The sequence below is a fragment of the Tiliqua scincoides genome, chromosome 2, assembly GCF_035046505.1.
Source record: "Tiliqua scincoides isolate rTilSci1 chromosome 2, rTilSci1.hap2, whole genome shotgun sequence".
NCBI classification, from domain to species: domain Eukaryota; kingdom Metazoa; phylum Chordata; class Lepidosauria; order Squamata; family Scincidae; genus Tiliqua; species Tiliqua scincoides.
In genome coordinates this window covers 134,330,206-134,354,841 of record NC_089822.1, presented here as the reverse complement: position 1 = coordinate 134,354,841, position 24,636 = coordinate 134,330,206, and the positions used below count along the sequence as shown (strand labels likewise).

At 42.8% G+C, this 24,636-nt stretch overlaps 1 protein-coding gene across 5 annotated transcripts in view; it reads right to left on the bottom strand.

Moving 5' to 3' along the window:
* RBMS2 (RNA binding motif single stranded interacting protein 2) overlaps positions 1–13,703 on the bottom strand; it is a 75,580-nt gene extending 61,877 nt beyond the window's left edge. For 4 of the 5 annotated variants that reach the window (XM_066618474.1, XM_066618477.1, XM_066618475.1 and 1 more), the window contains exon 1: positions 13,541–13,703. In XM_066618474.1, coding sequence (XP_066474571.1) covers positions 13,541–13,606 — 66 coding nt within the window. In that variant the 5' untranslated portion in view covers positions 13,607–13,703. Of the gene's footprint in view, positions 1–10,299; positions 10,371–13,540 lie in introns of those variants that run through there. The other variant, XM_066618478.1, reaches the window with a different exon arrangement.
* Between the last annotated feature and the right edge of the window lie 10,933 nt (positions 13,704–24,636).

Genomic DNA, 24,636 nt, shown 5'->3' with positions numbered 1-24,636 from the left:
GGAACGGGAGATGGGACTGGGACCCGGCAGTTATGCCAGATCCCAACCCCATTCCCAGAGGAGCATGGAGCAACTTCAAGCAGCTCTGTTCTCCTTAGACCTGTGCCAGCTCAGGAGGAGACCCATAGGGGCTGCAGTAGCTTACCTGGGGGTAAGAGTTTCCCCTTACTTTCGACTGAGCCACCTTGCAGCCCTATCTTGCACTGGATACAGCGCAAACCTCCTGGCTTGTCTGTTTGAGCACAGATAGGATTGTGCTGAAATACTACACAGCAGAACAAATTGCATCAGATGTGAATTTGGGATCCCAAAGCAGCAGGATAGCTTAAGAAGAGTGAAAATCCAGGTCCATCCTGTGGAATTTGGGACAACACTCATATGCTATTATTATTATTATTAACAACAACAACAACAACAACAACAACAACAGTATTTATATACCGCTTTTCAACTAAAAGTTCACAAAGCGGTTTACAGAGAAAAATCAAATAACTAATGGCTCCCTGTCCCAAAAGGGCTCACAATCTAAAAAGATGCAAAAAGAACACCAGCAGACAGCCACTCTACTGTTTCCACTGCTACTGCCCTCTACTTCCCTCTCCCCCAAACCTCCAGAATTTTCTGACACCCCTTTCCTAATATGAACTCATTCCACAGTGGAGAAAGCCCACCGTAGCTGTCCTTTCTGTATTTTTTTTTTTAAATTTATTTTCTGAAGGCCTTCTTACAAGAATTTAATATGCACATTGCAAAGTAGGAAATAAACTATTCTAATATTGCTGACCTGCTTTGCAACATTTAATCATGTTCCTTGCTTTATGGTAAATCAAAACCAAACATTCCACAAATGAGGAAGTCAAATTCTGCATGCTTACAACAGGGGAATAAATAAAGCAAACTACGCACACTAGGCAAAATACTTTATTCTGACTGCCCTGCAGATAAGCAGCTTCTCTCTATCCTAACAGGAGAGGGGAAGAAGGAAGGGGACGGAGGAGCTGATGGTTCATCTAGCCCAGTAGTGTTACTTAGACTGGCAGGGGATCTCCAGGTGTCAGGTGGGACCATTCTACCTGCTTGGTTTCTAAACTGGTCATAGCAACCAACAAATATCTTAAATCAGAAAGAAAGGGCTTTTCTCGTCCTGCCTGATGATGTCAAGGATTGAACCTGGGGTATTCTGCTTATAAAGCAGATACTCTGCAACTGAGCTACCACCTTGTCCCACCAAATTCCCCAGATCCTCTTGGATATACACTATTGCTCATAATAGGATTACAGCAAAATAGTGTTCTGTGCACACACGTCTAGTCCAGTCCTCAATTCCATAAAAGTCTGCCATTTCCACTTTTCCATTCTCCTACTATGCTTTTCATACACACACCATGCAGTTGGGAGCTCCCTACTGGAAAACGAAGAGATATCTTTATAATTATTAGTGTTTGTTGTGATCTGAAAAGGAACACTTGCGCATCCAAATTTGCACAGAGTTTCCTTCTCAAAAACTGTCTCGAGAACCCCCAAACTGCTCTTTAAAACCCCCCAAGTTAAAAAAGAAGTTGCAAGATTTGTCATGAGAGTCATTTCAAAGCAAACTGCTACCAGTGAGCACATGACATTTGTTTCCAGGTTTCCCTTTATGTTGCTCTTGTGCCAAATTGCCAATCTGTTTCTGGAAATCAGGGAAGTTGAATTTGCAGTTTGGGGGTTGTGCAGGGACAGCTTCCAAACATTCACATTGCCCTGCTGGATCAGATCAAGGTCTATCTAGTCCAGCATTCTGTTGCCTACAGAAATTGCCGGAGTGTTTCTGGAAACTTACAAGCAGCACATGAAGGCAACCACCTGCTCCCAGTATTGGGGGGGAGGAGAGGAGAAATACTGCCTCTGAACTGGGAGGTTCCATTTAGATATAGACTTCCCTCCAACATCTCTTCTTCTTTCATTCATGTCTATTAGAATTATAACCCATTCTTGGAGGGGCTTGTCTTAGTAGCATTTTAAGCCCTGAATTATTGTGTTTTATTTACCTATTACATTAATACAGTAACCTTTCTGCCAATGCACTCACAGCAGTTTACACTATAAAGTAATGGCACAGAATCCAAAAGCCACAATACAAAAAAAAATAAAAATAAGCACATTCAGGTACCAGTTCTTACATGATTGTTACAATGACTGGGTGGAGTCACCATGAAGGGTGACAGTTCTGGAACAGGAGGAGCCAAATGGCAGCTGGTCCCAACTAGGGTGAAGGAGTGGGCCTTGTTGTATCAACTTTTCTGAAGCATCAGTCAGGTGGGATGTAATATAGTAATCTTATCATGATTAACAGTGGTTGAAGAGACTTTAAATACTTATCAGAAAGGAAGCTCTGCCCAAAATACTCCACACAGGCAGTTGCCTTTTAACCTAAAAATTTTGATTATTCCAAAGTAAAGAATGTGGCTTGGCTCCCTTGCTTGAATGGTTTGATTTTGGTTATATTTTTAGGAATATCTGCCGTGTACCTGCTTCCAGCTTGTAGTACACTATGGCCAGAAAGGTACATGTTGATTCTAGTGCATTGCTAAATCAAGAGGCTCTATCTTAGAGAAAGGAGTCGTTTTTGTACCCTCCCATCCCTTGGACTTAAAAGCAAAAAAAAAAATCATATTCAACTTCGCTCCAGTGCCTGTGTCATATTAAGTATACCCATACTGTGAAGAATTCAAGTTCTGGTTTTGAGTACAGTTTTTGTTGTCGTCTTATTTCTGATAAATGTGGTGTAAAATGGATGAGTAGAAAACTGTTGATAAGATTTCCAGATGAAAGTTCAGACTTGCTTTTAACTCAGTGTGCACAGAGTGTCTGTTTTGTCTGAAATTGAAACTGGTGTGTGTATTTGTGCACACGCACATGCAAGCACGTGAGAAAGAGAGAGAGTGTTGCTTTGCTTCCCCAATGTTTCTGATCCTTGCACATAGCTTGAACCATGCATTGCACTGACACTCATCTTTACAGGACCAGGAAAACAACTTGATTGCTAAAAATAGCTATTTCAAAATATATATGTTTATAGATACCAAAAGTAGCAACAAACTAAATATTTCTTAAGACTTTGCACAACTTGGTCCTGCTACCATGCCTTAGTCCAGGAGGTTTCCACAAGGTCCCAGTTACAGCTTTGCAGCTGGAATATGAAATAGCAGCTGTACTGGACTATTACATGACTCAAATATATAAGCAAACAGATTTCTGCACTTCAAGGTCAGAAGCAGAAACTACATAGTCTTGCCAGAGGACCACTTTAATGAGGGAGTGGAAGATCAAAGGTTCAAATCACATGACCCTCCATGGCCTTCTGCCAAGTCCAATCATCACAATTGCGCCTTATCCATATCCATCTTTTGCCTTGGAGACTGGCAAATAGAGGACCAGTTGGCACCACCTCAGGTGGCAGAATCTGAGTACCACTGAAGGGTGGCAAATGATCCACTAAGGGCGCAATCCTAACCCCTTATGTCAGTACTTTCCAGCACTGGCATAGCAGTGCCAATGGGGCATGTGCTGCATCCTGCAGTTGGGTGTCACTCACGGAGCCCTCCTCAAATAAGGGAATGTTTGTTCCCTTACCTCAGAGCTGCATTGCCCTTATGTCAGTGCTGGAAAGCACTGACATAAGGGGTTAGGACTGCGCCCTAATTCTTATAAGCAGATATTTATTTCATTTTTTTATCCTGCTTTATTATCTCAAAGACCTCAAAGTCGCTAACAGTAAAATCCTTACCCTAAAACCATACAAATAAATTACATACTAAAATATTTTGAGTCTCTGGGGCTCACTGCCTACAAAAGGTTCAACGCCGCAGGGCAGAAGAACTCAATGGGGACTCAAAATTCCTGTGCTCTTCAATTCCAGCCATGAATTTTACCACTGGAAGAAAGCTGCGAATTTTGGACAAGTCCAACCTACTTTGCATTGCTGGTGGGAAGATAACCCCATGTATAGAAACCTGAGCTCCTTCAGGAAGGGTACAATACAGATGAATGAAACATGAAATAAGCAGTTTCAGAAGACACATGGGCATAACCAACTGAATCAATAGAAAAATGAAGATTTGAGCTTTCACAGCAGACATGGCAGACTACCATCTTCAAAAGTTCTCTTGGTAGCCCTGAGGGCTAGAAACTTTCCTTTTAAATTTAATGAAAACTGGCATTCTCAGGAAGCCATATTTCATGCAGTTCAGTGCACATGCACTATATGCAAACAGCCTTGACACGCACACTTGAGTCGAAATCTGAGAACAAAGTTTCATTTTAAGGCAATCTTGAAATTTGACACTATTTGCACACTAATCAGGCATTTACATAATTTAAACCTAGGATCCTTGATCTGATCTTTGCAGCCAGTACAGTGTAGTCAACAAAGCAGGAGAGCAGGGTTCAAACCTCTGCCTGTTCACTGAATGCACTGGATGGTCTCAGGCATGTCACAATCTGCCAGTCTAATCTACCTTAAAATAGCGAATAATAGACAGATTATATCTCAGTGATAAAGTACCTGTTTTGCCTGCAGAAAGCTCGAGGTTCAATTCCTGCCCCTTCAGTTTAAAAATAAAATAAATCAGGCAGCAGTTGATGGAAAAGGTGCCTGTTTGAGATCCTGGAGAATACAACCAATCACAGCGGACAACCATAGGTCTGAAGGATCAATGGTTTGATTCAGTGTACGGCCACTTCACATTGGATAAGCCAGGGATGGGAACTTGAGTCAGGTGACTCGAATCCGAGTCGCAAAAATGCACATTTTTTGCTGATTCATGAAAAGAACAGCCATTGGTGAGAATTCTGTGGTATAACATAAGCAAATGTATGAGCAGAAAGCCTGGACATAGTCAATAGTTTACAAATGAAAGTGGTCATCAGTTCCCAAGGAGCACATCCACATTTCTTATGCTCCACTGTTGCTCACTCAGGCTCTGGAAACAATACAAAAGTCTGCAAAACTTACCTATCTAACAGAGGCTAAAGTGTCATGAATAGACACATTTCATGTCTCTCACACTACTTTCAACTATCTGGGGGGAAAAATAACCTCAGCCTAGCTTGTTTGGCACAGAAATCCAGGTACTGGCCTGCACCACTGTGTTCTTACTCTCTTCTGACTGCATTCTTCAGAGTGTAAGCTTATACTGAGCCTGTGTGCACAGATATAAAAATCTGAAGTTCTGCTCAAAGAGGGAGAAAAAAACTCTAGCTCTGCCAATCAGCATGGTTTATGCACTTATTTTCTAGCCTTATTCCAAATCCAAACGGAGTTGTTTCAGAATTTGTAATTTTCTGGGCAAAGTGTTGTTTTAACAAGGAGAGAAGGAAAGTTAGTGGGAGATAATGGGGGGGGGGGGGGAGAGACATGGTTGAAGGTCATTAAGTGGGAACAATAAGATATAGGGTACAGAAACTCTACCCGCTGAACTCTGAAGTCACTTCTAGGGTAATGCCAATGTATTTTCAAATCTCACTCCAACTAGAAATTTGCTTTTCCTTTTTTTTTTTTAAATGGAAGCTGTAGTTCTCAGCAATGTATATCACGCACCAGATGCCAGATTCTACATATGGAGAATCCATGAAGAACAGTACCCCCCACAGGTCTTACGATGCTTTCTGAGCTGAAGGACAGACAGCGAGGGATTTGAATCTCACTCCTGTTAACAATGACAGTGAAACAGACATAACATTTTCAGTGGAGAGGGTGGCCTGAAGTTATTTTCGATGCCTGCAAACATGTGTCTTCTGTCTTGGAGGAAGCTCTGGCACAAAAAATAGTTCTGCAAGTTTCTAGCATTGCAAGGACCAAACTACACATTATGCTAATCATATGATTGTCCTTGTTGTGCTTAGTTTTTCTCTACTCAATAGCAGCTGTGTGGAGGGGTGAAATCTGAATGGGTACAAAGGGAGGGGAACTTTAACCCCTCCACCCACATCTGCTATTTGCCTAGGTAGGAAAGCTCTCACTGGCACCTACTGGCCCCCAAGCTGCTGTTGAGTGACAAAAATGAAGTATGTCAGGTTCAAGCATCTTAACATAACATGCAGGCTGTTCAGATTGAAGAAAAGTTAGCTATGGGGTATCTGTTAGCTAGCACCCATAAAATGATGACACTCAACATTAGCACAGCATTTTAAAGTGTTCAAAGCAATTAACACCCAACATCTTGCAATCTTTACAACAACCCTGTAAGGTAGGTTAATGTTATCAACATATTGTAGCTGGAAGGGCTGAGGCTGAGAGGGTGTGGCTAGCTTAAGATTACCTCCTAGTCAACTCATAGCAGAGCTGAGATCTGAACCCAGGGGCTTTCTGACTCACAGTTCAGTCAGTCTCTTTGCCATTTCACCATACCAGCCTCCCCACTTCTCAGTCTCTGGAGGAGTTTTGCAACTGTTTTTATAGTGCTTGTGAATTTTTAAAATTTAATTGGGGGTAAAATGAACATAAATAAATACCTGTGATGCTTTAAAAAAAAAAAAAGAAGTTTAAAGAGGAGCAGCCCATCCGACAAATAAAAGGATGGGCAAGATGAAGAGCTGTTCCAGTGAAGGCCTGCAACATATAAAAATGTTCTAGGCAAATCGTGAAGCCAGTTTTCACACTGATGCTGAAGAATCCACTGGGTCGACTTTAAAAATAACAGCCTTGCTAGCTGGGCAAAGAGGCATTTTTTAAAGTGATGCTCATTTTATATTTAGTGGGAAGGTGGAAGGAGAACAACTGTAACCTCCTCAATCTAGTACAGCATCTTTTCTATTGACTGTTTGCAGACATTTCTTCAGGATCTTTATAGATTATGAGCCCTTTTAGGACAGGGAACCATTTATTTAGCTAGGTGAACTTTTCTGTGAAAAAGTGATATAAAGTATTTTTTCCTACTACTAGTAATTATAAGTAGTAGTAGAAGTCCTTCTTCATGCTAATTTGAATGTTACTTCTATCATCATATATCCTCAACTTTATTCCTAACCATTGCCTAGGTCTAGGTCTGCAGTCTTGGGTCAAACAAAATGAACCACACAAAATATCTCCAGACCTTTTTATTTTTACAATATACAAAATGTGTATATTGTAAAGGAAGAGGCTGTGAATCTGATCAGAGCAGTGGTGGCAGATTGACTGCGGTACATGATCCTTTTCCTATCTTTTCCCTTGTAGGTGGCGAAACAAATGGGGTAGTATCACAAGTACTCCAAATGGACAAGTATTTCAGTTGTGCCTTGTCCAGTTTAACTATGAGTGGTTAATTCAAATCAAAAGCAGATCTTTAAGGACCCAATCCTATCCGACTTTCCAGTGCTGATGCAGCCATTCCATTCCAAAAGTGTGTATGCTGCATTCTGTGGTGGGGAAGGGGACAGTCACAGAGGCCTCCTCAAGGTAAGATAATGTTTGTTCCCTTACCTCGGTGTTGCACTGCAGCTGCATTAGCACTGGAAAGTTGGATAGGATTGGGCCTAAGTTTATCAAGGCACTGCACTGAAGATGCTAGATTGGATGGCCCAGGGTTCTAGCACACTGCTATGACAAACAGCCATTGATTTGACCTACAATCAGTTCCATTGCCTTTAAATATGGTTATTCTGAACAAATGAACTGTGGACTGTGGCCACACTGAAGAATATGCAAAATCTTTCTACAGGGATAAAACAAAACACAGAGCAATCAAACAGTGGGCCCTTTGGGATACCCAAAGTGGCACCACTATTACACCCCATAAAAAGGAATGAACCATCTTGAAGACTAGGAACTTATGCACACTTAGAGGTCAAAGGGGCTGAACAACAGATGGCTGCTACTGCCAGTCTCAACATCAATATCTTCCCATTACAGCAGCAGTGCAGGTGCCACAAAATTTGCTATTTGCCAGCATTTTGAGCTAAGCCCTGTGTGTGGAGTGGGGTGCACAGCAGCAATGGCCTTCAGTCAGAGAAACAGCCTTCTTAGGCTGTCAGGATATGAAGACACCTGTTTTGGGATGCAAGAAGATTTTGCAGCGTAAGCAGCAGCACAGGACCATAGCTTTGTGGAGTTGTATTTTTAAAAGCGGTATATAAATAAAAATAAATAGGTGAATAGAGCAAACAGGCAATTGCGGGAATCTGTGGGTTCTGGGGAAGGGATTTTGGTCGGAAAGATGGGGCACTGTACCATGTTAGGCCTGGATAGCAACAGGTATTTTTAGAAGAGGCCTATACTGGTCCTACCATGGACTCCATCACTTGGTGTGGCCATTGAGCATCTGTTGAAGGGGAGTTTAGCTTTCTAACCCATCTGAGCTTGAAGCCACCTGTTTTAAAGGAAAAAGCAGCCCATATCTTGCTCCCAGAGCCCAAGCCTGATGCTTTGAGGGTTCATGCTGAGTAGATTTGATACCACTCTTCAGGATTTTGTTTTCTAAAGTTCCCTGGAACTTTAGATGAGAGCTGAACATTTCCCAGCTGATCAGATGCAGGCATGCTGCAGGGGCTGGATGCATATTCACCGTTTCTTTCACTGTTTGGACAGTAAGGATGTACCGTCAAATTACATATTTCTGTTCCCATATTTCTGACAGCAAAATATACACTGTTCCCTGAGTTAAAATAGAAAGCACACCGACATTTGAAAAGATGTACTTTTTAATATGCATACTTATACTATCCACAATGTTTCTGCATCAGTTGCTGTTTGGGGGCTCCGCTGGAGACAGGAAATTCTGCTTCATCTTTAGGAGCGATTGACTGAACTCCCTGGTTCTAATCTCTCCACTGCACTAATTCATTCGGTGCTTTAGGCAAACTTCTATTCTCTCACCTTCATTCCTACTACCTGCAATATGGGGTAAGTAGTTGGACTGTCACCCAATTAAAGGACATCCATTAATCACTATAAGTCAATTAATTTGTCACCTGAATTTCCATGAGGGAAAACAAACAACTGCTCATAAAAAAGCAAGCGCTCTCGTTTTTAAATGAATCACTTTTGTCATAATAAACATCATCTTGGTAGAGGCATTCCAATTCACGCAGATATGAATGCTTCTTGTAAGATGCAGTTTGCCAGTTGCAGTTTTTTCTCAATAGTCATATTAAAAATAATTTTTAATTGCTACCTGATTATCAGGGAAACCTTTTTAGTATATCACAATGTTTTAATCCAAATCTAATAAACTAACACTGCAGCACTAAATCATAGGCCTGAAAATGGTCACTTGCCAACTAACTTTTGGTAACTAAGAATTTTTTTCAGATGAGCAGGTAAAAACATTTTTGAAATGAGAATGGATGGGAATGGATTTTTGTGTTGCAAATGACTTGCCCTGATACAGATTGGGAGGGGGGGGGGAAGGAAGGCTATGAATAATGCTTATTTTCAAGATTGGTAATAATACTCACCTGCCTAACAGGGTTGTTGTGAGGATTACTGTCCCCCACTGTATCACTTTGCATGGACCACCTACTGGAAGTACCACCAGAAGTAACTTGTGATGATGTCATCGCCAGTTACTTCTGCATTGGGAGCCCAGACGTGATGCGATAAACACAAATAAGGGGCTCAGGGCGAATGGGAGAACATTTTTGAGTGAGCAAAAAGTGCACACTGGAGCTCTGACTACCAAGTTGAGCCTCTTACCACTGCTTGTTGAGCTGTGCTCCTGGTCTCACTGCCAGGTGGCAGGGATCTGGCAGTCCCATGCATACCACCACACACCATCTCAAGTACCACCGGTGGTAGGACTACCACTGGTTGAGAAACGCTGTTCTAGAGCATTATTATCATAAGCATTATTTTGCAGCAATTATTTTGCAAATAGTTGCTGAGTGGCAATACAATCATCCCCACTGTCCTTCGCTTCAAATTAAGTCTTTTTTTTATTAAAGTTAACTATGACTACAACATTTTAAATCATTTTCAAAGCCTTGTTCAAGCCTAAATTGACCAAGAAATGTAAGTAGGTATAAATAGCTGTTTCCAGCAGAGAGTATTTCCACTCATAAGCAAGGAGTAACTGCAGAGAGTCAGCAAATTGTAACGCATAGAATTCCTTTAACTTCCGGATAGCCACAGTCTTTCCCTATCCATCCCATCTGTATGTCTTTTGTGAGCTGTTATTTTCTTACAGTCTTAAGAGAACCCAAACTGATGCCATTACCATCAGAGCAATCCAGTTCAAAGATGGAATTTACAACGTCCACAGTCAGCAGCGCAAACCTCAGGGATACATGACCCAGGAAATATACCCATAAAATGCACATTTATCCCATCCCACAAATTACCAGTTCTCATGTGCTGCTTGGTCACTGTTGTGGGTGCATGCTAGCATCATTCCAGCAACTCCATTCCGATGAGCGAGGCAACTCATAAACTACGTAGTAGTTACAAGGACTTCTCATGACTCAAGGTATATTTTTTTCTCCCATCACTGCAGTTCACAAAAGATTCTACAACAAATATCTGTGAGCGACCAGCTCCGATGATCATGCAAACACAGACGTAAGTACACAAAGAATGACCCCAACAGAACATGAGATCAGGCTCAGAGATACAGAATGCAATCAACAAACTGCATTGGTCAGGATTCTCATGCCTGGACTGGCTTAGTCCCATTGGCTAGCACCTCTATAATAAATACAATGCATAGGATTAAACTGCCTTAAAATCAATGGGTTTTATTTCAATGTAATATACTGTATTCAGGACTAGGCTGTTGTCACTGAAAGGCAAATAGGCCAGGATTATCATGATATATCATGATATATATATCACTTGTGGGACAAAATGTTCATCAGACAATTTTTATTTATCTATTTATCCTTAAAATATCAGAAATAAACTACAAACCAGTTGCAGCAAAAGCAACAACCTCTTATTAAGAAAGGTTAAGTCCTATAAAATCTAATCTACATGAAAACATCTCCCATGAAAACCCACAGATGTCCAGTATTGAAAATCATAAACTCAGAAGGCTAGTCTGAAGAGAAATGTCTTTAAATCCCACTAGATGTCTAGTATTGGACATCCCACAGATGTCCAGTATTGAAAACCATAACACATCTGTGGAAAACCCACAGATGTCCAGTATTGAAAATCATAAACTCAGAAGCCTAGTCTGAAGAGAAATGTCTTTAAACCCCACTAGAAAGCCTCTAAGGAAGGAGCCGTTTGTAAATTGAGAGGGAAGTAGTTCCATAACGTTGGTGCCATTACTGAAAAGGCTCTGTTTCTTGCCGCCACTGCCCCCACCTACATAGGCAACAACAAAATACATTTTGACCCCACCTTTCACCCACTACTATGGGTGCCCAAGGCAGGATATGTAAAAACACCAATACAAAAACAAAGTAGCAATAAAATAGCAAAAAAGCCAGGGGCAGCAGCACAAAAGTCATAAAAGCATCAGCAATAAACAAAAGTATAGACTAACTTAGGTCTTTCTCCCACACATGATCACACAAAAACACAAATTTACATATCTCAAATACACATCATGGCTATTGTCCAAATCTTAGAACCCTATATGATAGCTATCATACAAATTAAATACACACCCAGAATGAGATTGCATACGCACTACCACAGTTGCACCTGCTCACCAGTGCAGAAATACGTATGGACGCTCGCACATGGCGAAACAGTCCCTCCCTGCTTACTATGGATGAAGTTATTGCCAAACAGGTATGCCTGCACAACACCAAATTCATGAAACAAAATGCGAGGCCAAAGCAATTCACACCTGAAAGCACCATCAGTTGCACAAATCTAATAATCAAAAACATTTTAAAAATCATGCAGAAAACTTGCACAGACAATGCACACACATGCAAAAGTGGGAGGAATAAAGAGATAGAGGTGAAAAATGTATGCACACACATGACTAGTAAAGTGACAGCTTTACTTTGAATCACAGATTATATTAAGTGTATCTACTCAGTTGGCAATTTGTCCTGAGGTGCATTTTTAGAACTAGCCCATGTGTGTAAAGGTAACTCACGCAGATCCAACCTTGCCAATATTCTACCACAATGCACGTTCCGTCCCTTATCTGCCTGTTTCTACACATTCCCTGTCACTCAATGATCAGAATGAGAAAATCACCTAGTTTCAAGGAAAGGTTGACACAGAAGTGTGGGGAGATGAAAACCACTAAAGATCCTTTGAGTGCTATACCCATCCTTATTATGGAAAAATATAATTAATAACCTACATTTGGCCTCAGGTTTATGTTCAATCCCATTACCATAATGACCATAATTTGCACATTCACTGTAGAATTTTCATCCCCCAAAAATCAACTATGAAGAAAAGAAGCTGAGGCACCAAGAAGGTGGTTTTTAAAAAAAAATATATACAGCAATGCACGTATACAAGGTCACACAATGAAAAAACAATAGAGATAAGAAAGAGATGCACAATGCCAGAAGTCTTGGCTCCCAGTTCCAACTCCTAAATCTTCCCAACACCAGTAATGCTTTCATAGTTGCAACTGGCAATACAATATAACCCTGGGGTCCAACACCCTGTACTCACACAAGACCATGCTTCTTGCTTAAGGGGGGGGGGGACTAACCCATGCCCCAATTTATAAATAAATAAATAACCAGGCAAGCCACCCTACATGTTCCAAACCTGACAAGGTCCTTCAGGTTCCCAATGACAGCCTTGTTAAGAGAGGAAAGGACACATTTCCTTTTTGCTACTGCTCCCTCGCATCACATAGCAGGCTGAATGCCCCATCTTCGGAGGCATGCACTGAATTCCTGCTTCACCCAGATGTGGAAAGCAGAAAGGGGGGGGACCTCCTTCATGACACACACTGCCTCAGAACACGTGGGCACCACGAAAATCACATCCTGGAACCCCCGCCCTCAAGAACACTGTATGAGGGAGGTCAGACGTCTCCATCCCCCTGGACAGAGTCAGGAGAGGGTTAAAAACCAGGCCTTGGTCTGATCCTAGTTTGAACCCCATGCCTAGAATTTGAACTGCCTCCTCTTTCCAGAACCAGAGTCCACCCCACCCCCTTGTGAATGAATATACTTGTTTCCTTTCCCTTGCCAAAGCCCATAATTAGGGGCGCAGGGAGGAACCCACAGAATATTAATGTCCGGGAGAGCCACTAAGTGCTGTGATTTCATTGCCTGTTGTTCCACTCTATCCAGCTTATTTGTCTGCCCCATCGCTCCAGACCCACATTCGCCCTTGGGAACACTCTGGCCTTGGCACAGGGGTTGGTGATGTGGGGATGGATGGGGGTCACCAAGGGAACCGAGGCCAAGATCAGCCAGCCTAGGAGGTTTGTTTCCCTGCTGGAAAGCCTAGCTACGCGCCTCCCAAAATAATTGGCAGGATCCTTCCCCCCCAATCCTAGCTCAGATATTCAGAGGAAGGGGAAGGCAACCTTTTTCCCCCTCTCCTTTTTTTTTACTTCTCCTCCCTCTCTGAGCCAAGGACATTTCCAAGATCTTGGGAATAGGAAGCAGAAGCGGGGGTTGGGGGAGCCTGGGCTGGCTTCCTTACCTTCTTGTTGCTCTTGTTGTACCCAAAAGTGGCGATCCCTGCACGAGGAGGCACAGAAAGGAGCATTTTCGCTTTAATGTTGGAGAGCTTGGGAAGGGAGGGGGAAGAGGGGGAAGAGAGAGAGAGAGACACTCACACACTCACACACACACACTCACACACACATTCACAGAGGAGAGAGAGAGAGAGAGAGAGAGACAGGGCTTCTGGCTTACGTCACCAAGGCAAGCCAGCCTGGAATCCAGGGCTAGGCTGTCTGCTTTCCGCAAGGTCCTAATGCCGGCACTGGACAAACTGGTAGGTCTCCGTCAAAGAACTGGAAAACAAAAGTCCCAGCAAGTAGTATTGAGAATAAATTATACAACTGACCAGCAGCCCCCCCACCCCTGCGCACTACACCCTTTACTTGAACTGGGAGGAAACATCAGGATAAACAACTGCACAGGACTGAACTAGAAAGCCCAGCAGCCCTGACATGGCACCGACTATTCCCACTGGCCATTAGCCACACAGAATCCAGCACAAGAGTTGCCTATACTACACAGCAGGGTTAGTGTGTGTCCCTTGCGACTCAGTGCCAAAAACTATCTTCCAACCACTGCAGGAGAGGGTGTGTGTGTTTTAATTAAGCTACTCCCAGGGGACTTGTGCCAAGATGGAAGCATTTCTAGTCTATTGGGCAAAAACTAATGCCTAGTCAGGTCTAGGCTGCAGTTAGTGGAGAGCCCCCTCATGGTGGTTCAGTGTTCACATGGATATACATTGATTCCTGTGTAGTTTTCGTGCAGTAGGGAGCAAGTATGGTAAAATCTCACAGCCTCTGACATGCTACAGTTTTCATTTGATGTTTAGATTCTAGAACACTATGTTGCACACTTCTGAAAGCAGAGGCAACCTTTTTCTGAATTAAAATGGGAGCTTTACTCCACCTCAAAAACAGTTTAGGGTGTGAAACAGTAAGAATTGCCTAACATCAGAGAAATCTACCCCAGTATTCCTGCATGAGTCATGGTTCTGGGAGCACTTCCCAATTTGGAAGGTCCAGCCAGAGAAGTGACTTGTGCAGAGACACAAAAGGCACCTTCCTTGGAAGAGAGATTATTCTGCTGTGAGTCTGCATGGGGTTAAATGCTTTAATTGAACCTCACAGAGGCACACCATACTTAACCACACAACAGTGGCTGGCAGTAAGGAGGCAAGGCCAGAGTAATGACTCATGCAGAGATGCGGCAGGTAGTCTTCTCCATGGGTACTCTAAAGGCTCTTGTGAGCCCAGTTATTGGATTTTATTACTCATGGCACATTGACTATTCTCTCATGGTACACTAATTTGTACCCAGCACCTGCTTTGGGGATTACTGCTCTAGAAAAAAAATAGACTCAAGTAGAGTTAGATGCTATGCATGTAATATAAGTTCTATAAACTTGCTTTATATATCCTCCAGGTTCATGTCTTGCATGTGAACAAACATATGACAACTCTTCATACCAAGTCACAGGCCAATGGTCCATTTAGCCCAAAGTTGACTAGTCTAACAGCATCTCCCCAAGATCTCATGCAGAGGTCTGTCCAAGCTCTGTCCCCCAAGATCTCTTTTAACTGCAGATGCCAAAAACTGTATATGGAACATGCAAAGTATGTGCTTTACCACTAAGCCTGCGGTTTTCAAACTCTCTGGGAGTTTGAAAGCCACAGTAAGTGCTTACAGGGGAGGGGAAAGGCAGCAGGGGCAGGGGTAAGGCAGTGACGTGATCCCAGGATCGCATCACTCAGGGGGGCTGCAGGGACTGAGATGCACTCACCAGTCCCTGCAGCAGCCGTCCTGAGGTGCAGTGAGCCCTGCGCGAGCGTCTGCAGGGCTCCCCAGCATGCAGAAAGTGAAAGTGGAGCGATCACGCTCCACTTCCACAAAACTGGAAGTGGTGCACGATCACTGCACTTTCACTTTCTGCATGCTGGGGAGCCCTGCAGACGCTCGCGCAGGGCTCCCCACACCACGGGAAGGCCACTGCAGGGACTGGTGAGTGCATGCCAGTCCCTGCAGCCCCATCAGCAACGTGATCCTGCGGATCGCGTTGCTGCCTTCCCCTCTGCCCCCACCCCTTAAGGGGACAAACGCCAGGGCCCTCAGGCTGGGGTGTCGCAATGCCTCAGTTTGAATACCATTACACTAAGCCAGGGGTGTCCAAAGTTTTTAGCAGGAGGGCCACATCATCACTCTGACACTGTGTCGGGGGGCTGGGGAAAAAAGAATTAATTTATATTTAAAATTTGAATAAATTAACATAAGTTTACATAAATGAATATATTAAAGATGAACTTATATGAATGAATGGTCTTGCAATAGCTCAAGGCCTATAAAAGGCCTTCCACAAATCAAGGCTGGCTTGTCCTTTGCTGCCGCTACTGCATCACAGACGTGAAACAACAAGTAGTAGAGGGAGCCCTCATCCCACAGCTCACGCGAGAGGTCAAACAGTTTCCCTCAAGCTGAGAGCAGTTGCATCGGGCCAGTGTGGGCTCCAACAAATCTCTGGAGGGCCAGAGGCTCATTGGAGTCTGGGGGCTCCCTGAGGGCCGCATTGAGAGGCCTTGAGGGCCGCAAGTGGCCCCACGGCCAGGGTTTGGGCACCCCTGCACTAAGCCATGGCAGGTTCCTAATTATTTTAAAGACACAGGTCCTGCCAGGGAAAGCCCACCAATGAGCTGAAGTGAGACCAAGTGTTTAGTAAGGTACACTAGGGGAAATGGCCAGGTTGCCTCCCCTAATGTGCTGCCCTGGACTAGTGGTGGCCACCTTTCACCTGGTGCCAGGGGCATGGTGGTGGTTATATAATGGAGGGGGCAGCAGTAATGGAGGAGGAGTCACACACCCCTGCTAGCCTTGTCACATGGCACACTGAGGGGTGACACCACCAGGCAATTCATTTTCTGCAGTTTCCATGTGGAATCTGGCATGGTATTCAAGAGTTGGTGTACATTTTGGAAAGTATCAGTACTGTATTTGCTTAAAAATCACATCTCTAGCCCTCAAGTCTCAGGCAATATTTCCAAAAGCATATGAACAAAGGATTTTGTATACATCTGCAAAGGACTTCAGCATTTTAAAAGAGCTTTACACCTCAGATGATCTACCTGTTATGCTCTGTGTGGCTTCCTGTCCTTCTCTCACAGTCCTAGCCAGGTTCACTCATTTACGGCTTCTTCCTTATCCACAAGTCTTGATGCCAAACTCTGGGAGTTTGCTGTTCCTTTGCCAGAAAAATTCCAATTCTTTGATAACAGAATCACACTTAGAAAAAAAGTATGCAAATTGAATAGTAATATGCACAATCAGCATTTTCAATACATGGTATGCAGCTGCAACATTAATTTTGAACACAGAATTTGAGATTTATTGGCCCAGGATTTATTTTAATCCTGTTTTTCTCCCCATAAGGAAACCCAAAGCTAATTTGGCTCCTCATATATTTCGTATATAAGAAATGCCAGGTAGTGCCTTACCCTAGAAGCACATAGCTCAACCCCCCTTTTTCCAACAGTAAACAGCACCTCTGGCTGGTCCTGAAATTCATCATCCAGGATAGGTAAACAGGATGATACAGAAAAAGCCCTTTCACCCATCCTCTGTTCCTTATGACACACAATGTCCCCAAGGCCCATTGCTAACTGTCTGGTGATCCATTAACAAAAGTTCTTGCAGTCAACTGGAGGATTCTACAAACCCACAGTTCAGTAAGGGTTGCTTTGGAGAAACTTATAAAAAAAAAAGTAATGGAAGACTCTATCCACCACCTTTCATTCCTACTTCCAGCTTCCCCTCCTCATCTTGACAAACGATGAGCATGCCCTTATAATCTGTGAACTTCTCTGTGTGTGAATGCATAACTTCTTTCAAGACTAGCAATTCTCCACCTTATCCAGACCTGGAACTTTCAACTGCCACAAGCAGGAACAGTTAAAAACACATAGTGTCACGTAGTGATGCCAATCAGAGAGAAAATTCAGAATTGATACCTATAGAAAATAATATCTTAATAAGAAAATATAACCTTCTCTCCCCTCAGAATGACCTCAGTGCTTTTAAGGTCCACTCAACCCTTCACTACCTAGAAAGCAACAACAGCATTCCATAGGGGAGATGGTACAGGCCACACACAGCTAGCCTCCACTGAATCTTCAACAACTTACTCCCAACAACTTAGCTCTCCTTTATGTCAGGCTATAGGACTGGGGACAGAGGATCTGGCATCAGGTGCATCTGAAGGAGCTACTCAGAAGTTAGGACTTGACTCTGGTACCATCCATATGAAGAGGAACAAACCTACAGGAGCCTGGCCCAATGGAACCAGATCATTGTCTCAGTCACATATTCACTGGGTGGCTATTGTCAAGTCACTCTTTCTACCAGTTCTCACCTATGAAAGAAAAATAATAATTGCCAACTCCACTGGGCCATTCTGTAAACATAAAGATTAAAACATGCCTCCCTTTCATATATCACAATCAACACATACTCAGCAACAAGCAAAAAGAAGTTGTGTTAAGTCCCTGAGGCTTGGAAACAGCTTATTTTACTTCCGTTTCAAATTCCATGGTAAAGGTGGGCACTCTCCAGAGTATCCCTATTTGTAACATTCACAAGCCTATGCATTCTTGTATCTGTGAACCTGACTATGAAGTTGTATGAACTCTTGCAGTTCCCTATGTTTTTGCAAACACAACTTATACCTGAACCATTTGGAAATAATTTTAAGTTCCTTTTGGAGGCTCAGTTCAATTTCCATGGTGGTCCTAAAGATCTTCTATCCAGGCAATGGTCCACATGGGCTTATCTTCAAGATTGCTTCTGGACCATTCTATCAGCCACATAATTCATCTCACCATATGGTTTAACCCATATAGACACAGTGTACGTTTCTATTTGAATGAAATTTAGTGACTATATGCAAAATGTTTTAATGTTGATATGACTTGTATTTGGACCTTTTATTCCCTCGTTTTGTGTAGTAAAACAACAGAGCAAAGTGTCTCCCTTTAAACTGACATATCAACATCTAGGGCAGTGGTTTTCAAATGTTCCTCTCTTTCAGAACCCTTTCTACATCAACCCACTTGCTGACTAAGCCTTGCCCTGAAATTGCTATATAGTGCAAAGGATTGTGGGAAACATTTCCAGTGCACATATACAGTTCACATGGGACATTGCCCAGATTTCTAGGGCCTTACTGTTTTTGTCCCACTTAAGCAGAAAGTATAACCTAATTCACAACCAAACACTCCCCAACAACAGCATAATGCAAGAGTAAAAGTTGGTAGCAAGTAGGTTCCCTGTTCCTCAGAGAAGTTTGACTGCCATTACAGATCTTGAGAGTTCCCCAGTCAGCCCACAAAAGGAACCCCACAGTTCTTTACAACAGAATTTGGAAGCAACCAACTCCAGGACATCCACCCCCATACTTTGTACCATAGCTTTGCCCTAGACCTGACTGGGTTGCAGAAAGGAGATGAACCTCCCTTGAGTAGTTCATCTTATTCCCTGCTATTATAACACTTCAGCCCAGTCTGTACTTGGCATCAGAAGCCAGAAAGCAGATAGGCCCCTTGTAATGCCAGCTTCCGCCATATTCTTAGTTTAACCTCCAAGGCAAAATTCTGATTCAGACAAATCTTGAACAAACAGACCTAAACCTGACTGAAGGCTCCCATAAACTCTCTCCTGTGCATGTGCACTTTTATCAGGGAGACATTTATGACACTACAGCAGCCATTTTCAACCACTGTGCCGTGGCACACTAGTGTGCCTCAAGTGGTCCACAGGTGTGCCAAAAGACTTTGGGGGAAGATAATTTATTAGACGGGTCAATGGGGATGTGAGCCCCCCACTGGCAGCATGGTGTGCCTTCTCAATTGTCAAAAACCTAATGGTGTGCCTTGACAATTCTGATGCCTTGTCAATGTGCCACGAGATGAAAAAAATTGAAAATCGCTGTACTACATGATGATAGGCATAGCACACATGCCTGTTCTCCCTTTTCCTGTGTCAGGATGCCAACCAGCCACTGCCTTTAAGAGCAGCTTGGTGTGCAGACATGATGATAATCCTTGTCTCAGTGATGTGAAAAGCTTCACCTGCTGATTTCACTTTATCAAGCTGCTCTGATAGGTGAAGGAGCAGGTCAGGCAAGTTTTTTTTTCCTGGGTGCTTTGTAACATTAACTCTCTCATAAGCATATACTGAACTCACAGGGAAAACCCCACCTTCTATCATTATTTAATTGCTATAATTGCAAGTAAAATGGGGCTGGGTGGTAAAAAGGTGCTAAGCAGTAATTACCCTGTGCGAAAGAAGAGGATGTCCTCTCTAAAGCATTTTGGAACAACTGGATGAAATATTAAAATGCCTTCTCATCCCTGTCATTGCATTCTGGAGCTCCTAGGTCTCACAACAAATCGTGCCTGACTTTTTGAGCTCTCCTGCATACTCCACTCCTTTCCAAACACATTGTTTGTTAGTAACCCACCCAACATACATCTTTTTCTCCCCTAAGAGTTGCTCACTTACCCACATCTCACTTACCCTCACTTACCCACATCTCATTCTTCAGACTTAATGGACTCCTCATCAGACTTCATGATGGCTGTCATCATTCCCTCCCAACAGAGACTCTGCCTAAGGAGCTGTGTGCTGGATGGAAATTCAACAGAGGCCACTTTTACTAGCATGAAAGCACACAGAAAAACTTATCAAGCACCTCACTGGAAAGTCTTCTTGCTTCTTTCTTGGTCTTATCATGCCTTCCTACATTAGCACTATCCTTTCTTTGCCTAAGCAGTAGGAACACATTAATCTCACAGAAACACTCCTTCTCCTGCAGCAGCAGCAGCAAAATACCACTTTCAGATCTTCAGAAGATCTGGATGTTAAATCCAAATCTTGAAAAGACTCTTCAATAACTGTACAGGTTTGTGGGGGATTCACCAGACATTGCTTTTTTCATCACAGTATTACAGTAATAGATCAAACCCCTCAGATTGTCTAGTGCAGGGATGCCAAACTCATTTCATATAGAGGGCCAAAGTTAGCATTCATGGTGTCTACTGAGGACCAGAAGTGACATCATTAAGTAGAAAGTGACATCATTAAGTAGTTTATATCCAGAAATAAGCACATTGTACTCACATAGAAACTCATTAGCTGCAAATGACAGAAGAGAAAATGTACAAAACTGGTTCCTATTTTCAAGATATGAGGGAGTCCAATTACACAGGCCAACACACATTTTGCTTCCTGAAATGTTACACCAATTTCTGGGTATATTTGGGGTGCTGATTCCAAAAATGGCATCCGTTTTGCCCTATCACGTCTAGTTTTGGAGACATGGCATAGCCTCTTTAGTGAATGGTTCAAGCAGCTTCCTCATGAGGAAGCCTACACCATGACCTCCTCATGAGGAAGTTGCTTGAACCAATCACTAAAGAGGCTAAACTATATCTCCAAAACTAGACGTGATAGAGCAAAACGGATGCCATTTTTTTGAATCGGCACCCCAAATTCATATCAAACCACCATAAAGTTTGGGAAAAACTTTTCTGACCCCCAATTTTGTAGGCCTGTGTTATCAAGCTGGGAGAGCCCAATTATAATGAGGGCCAGATAAATTGCTTCCGGGTGCTGCATTTGGACCACGGGCCTTATGTTTGACACCTATGGTCTTGTGGGCAAGAATTACATCAGTGTCATTTGACAAGAAAACAAAATTTCTTCCCATCAGTCCATCCACAAAAAATAATCTTCTTTGTATCTCTCTCAATAAAACCTTGTCTGACTGTTGCTTTAGTTTGCTTTTCTGTTGGGCTTTAGTTGGTTGAGTCTGGGGAGAGAGTTGTTATTTATGCTTATTTGTAGGGCTATATATGGCTTTCATACAAGTATGAGGCAAGGCTCTCACTCCTCAGTCATGTTTTTAAGTCTTGTACACCGAATAAACTATTTTTGCATCAGACACCATTACAACCCCAACACACAATACCTGCTCAGCTTCCAGTACACACCTGAATTTTTTATTTTAAGAGATGGCAATCATAGTGAAAGCACTGGCATCACAGCAGGCTTTGCTAGCTCAGAGAATAGAAGGTTATGTCCTTCTGGATTAAGTGACTATCGTGGTACTGGAAGCACTGCTGACCTTGAAAAAGATGCAATAAAGGTAGAACAGAAATCATAGGCCTTTATAAGGGGTGAAATTACTCTTCTTATTCTCCTCTATCAATTCACCAGGATAGAAACAGGGCAGTGGAAGTTATCCACAAATCTCATCCCAAAGCACAGATAAGCCCCTAAATTCCTAGCAAATTGGAGAATTTCATTAGAGAATCAAGACCCCCCGCCCACCAACTTATCTTGCCTGATACCATCTGTATCAGATACCAATGGGAGGCATGATACTATCCACTTTACAACAATCAATAATAGGCTCCTCCTTCAAGTCATAGCCCTAATAGATTCAGAAAGAACCCAAGGATCCAGCATCTGTAGCCAAAACTATTGGCAACATCTCATCCTAGAAGGGCCTACCTCTAGTATGCTTTGAGTAGACAAAAAGTACTGTGTGCCTAAAAACATCACACACCTATTCCTCAGAGCTTAAGGGCACAGTCCTAACCCCTTATGACAGTGCTTTCCAGCACTGGCAAAGCGGTGCCAATGGGACGTGTGCTGCATTCTGCAGTTGGGTGTCACTCACGGAGGCCTCCTCAAAGTAAGGGAATGTTTGTTCCCTTACCTCAGAGCTGCATTGCCCTTATGTCAGTGCTGGATTGCGCCCTAAAAGATTTAACTCAGTGCAGGCAAATTTATGCACATGGCTATGCTCTGAATCTTCAATATTAAATGCATAATTTCCCACTCATGCAAGACCAAACTATTATTATCAGCAATCATAGAGAGAAATTTGGGCCGCTCACCTTGGACTATCCCTGGTTGTGAATTTAAAACAGAGGAGATAGCAACCACTTTCTAGAAAATGGTGATATAAATGCCTTGAGAAGACCTGAGGTTTTCAGTGCAACTTGCAAGATACAGATAGATTACCCCTTATCAGGTCATCTGGAATCTGGACTATTCCAAAATCCAAACACTTTTGTCGAAGACTTCTTTTTAAAAAACTTTCTGTAGTGTGAACAACACTAGAAGTTCCTGTGCTCATTCCTACATACAGTGCAGGTACAGGTTATAAGTTCTATTCTCTGCTCTGTGGTGTATACCTGAACAGACATTGTTGAAAAATGTCAAAGAGGCCAGCAGACACTCGTATGGATAAAAGTTAAAAGAGCAAGAGGATGCATTTCTCATTATATTTATGCAATTATTCCAAAACCCAGACAAATCAAAATCCAGACACCTTCCCATCGCAAGCAGTCCAGATAAGGGATACTCAAACTTTATATTCTTGACCTCTCTCATATGCGCACAAACTGTCCCAAACAGTAACATGCAGTGAGGTTAAGCCATTTCTGTCCAACGTTGTATATATACAACAGGGACCAAATGTGTACACATGTGGGCTGGGCAAAAATGAGTTTAAGGCCAAGGGAGGCAAAGCCACATGAATACATACATACTTCCCCCTTCTCCTCAAGCTCAGTCTACCTTCCTTGAAACACACATACACATACACATACACACACACACACTTTCTCTCTCACTCTGTCTTCCCTCTTCTTCTTCCTCCTCCTCCCAGAAATAAATTTTAAAAAACTCCCCATTTCTTCTACCACTTGGACCTAGTGATAGCTCAGCGACACACCTCCTGAAGCAACAGGAAAATTGCCTCTCCTGGTGTTTTAGAGAGCCAGTTCATTGTGCAGGCTCCCTGCTTTTTTCATGGCTTGCCATTTAAAAAAACACAAACAGAACAGAACAGAGGCAACTCTTCCTGCTGCCTCCCCAGAGATTGCTGACACAGGCACTCTGTTTTTCAATGGAAGCCAGACATGATTGCAGTGAATCAGATGCTAGATGCTTCCTTGGGTACTGTAATGGATATTTGTGTGTGCTCTGCTTAACTTACTGACTGTGCTAGAGAAGAAAGAAGCAGCATGGAAAGGCAAGGAACTTTTTCTTTTTACTTGTTGGGTCCCTGTGCCTTTTTTTTTTATAACTTGTTAGATCTGATGAGGCTCTGCCTCCTCTGCCTGCATGTCACTGTTCCCAAAAGGCCCATTACAATAAAGGTTCTGTTGGAAAGAGGTACTAGATTCCTTAACCTCTAAAGTATCCATCACAGTAGGACATTATAGCTTTAGAAATCCCTCCGTGAATGTGGCATGAGCCTGTGCTGCTCTAGGAATGAAGCCAGATCACAACACTCTTATTTCTTCTCTGAGTGGAGTATTTTTAAACATCCATCTGGTCCTTATCAAATCTCACCTTCGCCTCAGCCCACTCTGTAGCATGATGATATGAACAGCATAGGCCTGTACCATACAGGTTTGTAAGGATTACTGAGAGCACCTTGCAGGGCTTATGAAAAGCACTCAGGAAATATTAAATATTATAAGGTAGATCATAACTTCCCCTTCAGGCAATGCAATCCAAACATGCATGGCTGTTATTTCAGGACTGTGTAATACTCCCTGGTGGTAGCTGTTATTGTTCTCCTTCCCTCCCTGTCACTTTTATGCAGAGCTGCCAGAGCAGGTGCTCCCTCTTCCTGACTTGAAGGTAAACGAGGCAATAGCATCTTCAAAGATTGTAGGAGTGCAGAATGAGGATCCATTCTACACTCCAAAATCCATAAGGAATTCCGTTTACCTTCCAACTTTCCTTTCCCCGTAATCTGGCAAATTTCAAAGGCAGCATCTTTAAAATTTTACTGAAGGGGGGGGGGCAATGGAATTCATTACAGCCCAGGAAAGCAATGTTTTCAGAAGACTGGACTTAGCATTCTAGGCCAATGTTTCCCAAAATGTGAGCCGTGACCCATCAGTGGGTCACGAGTCAATTTTTGGTGGATCACAAAAAATTCCTGAATTTTTTTTTTTTAACTTTGCAAGCATCCTTGCCCAGTTTGCAGAAGAAAATTTCAGCAGC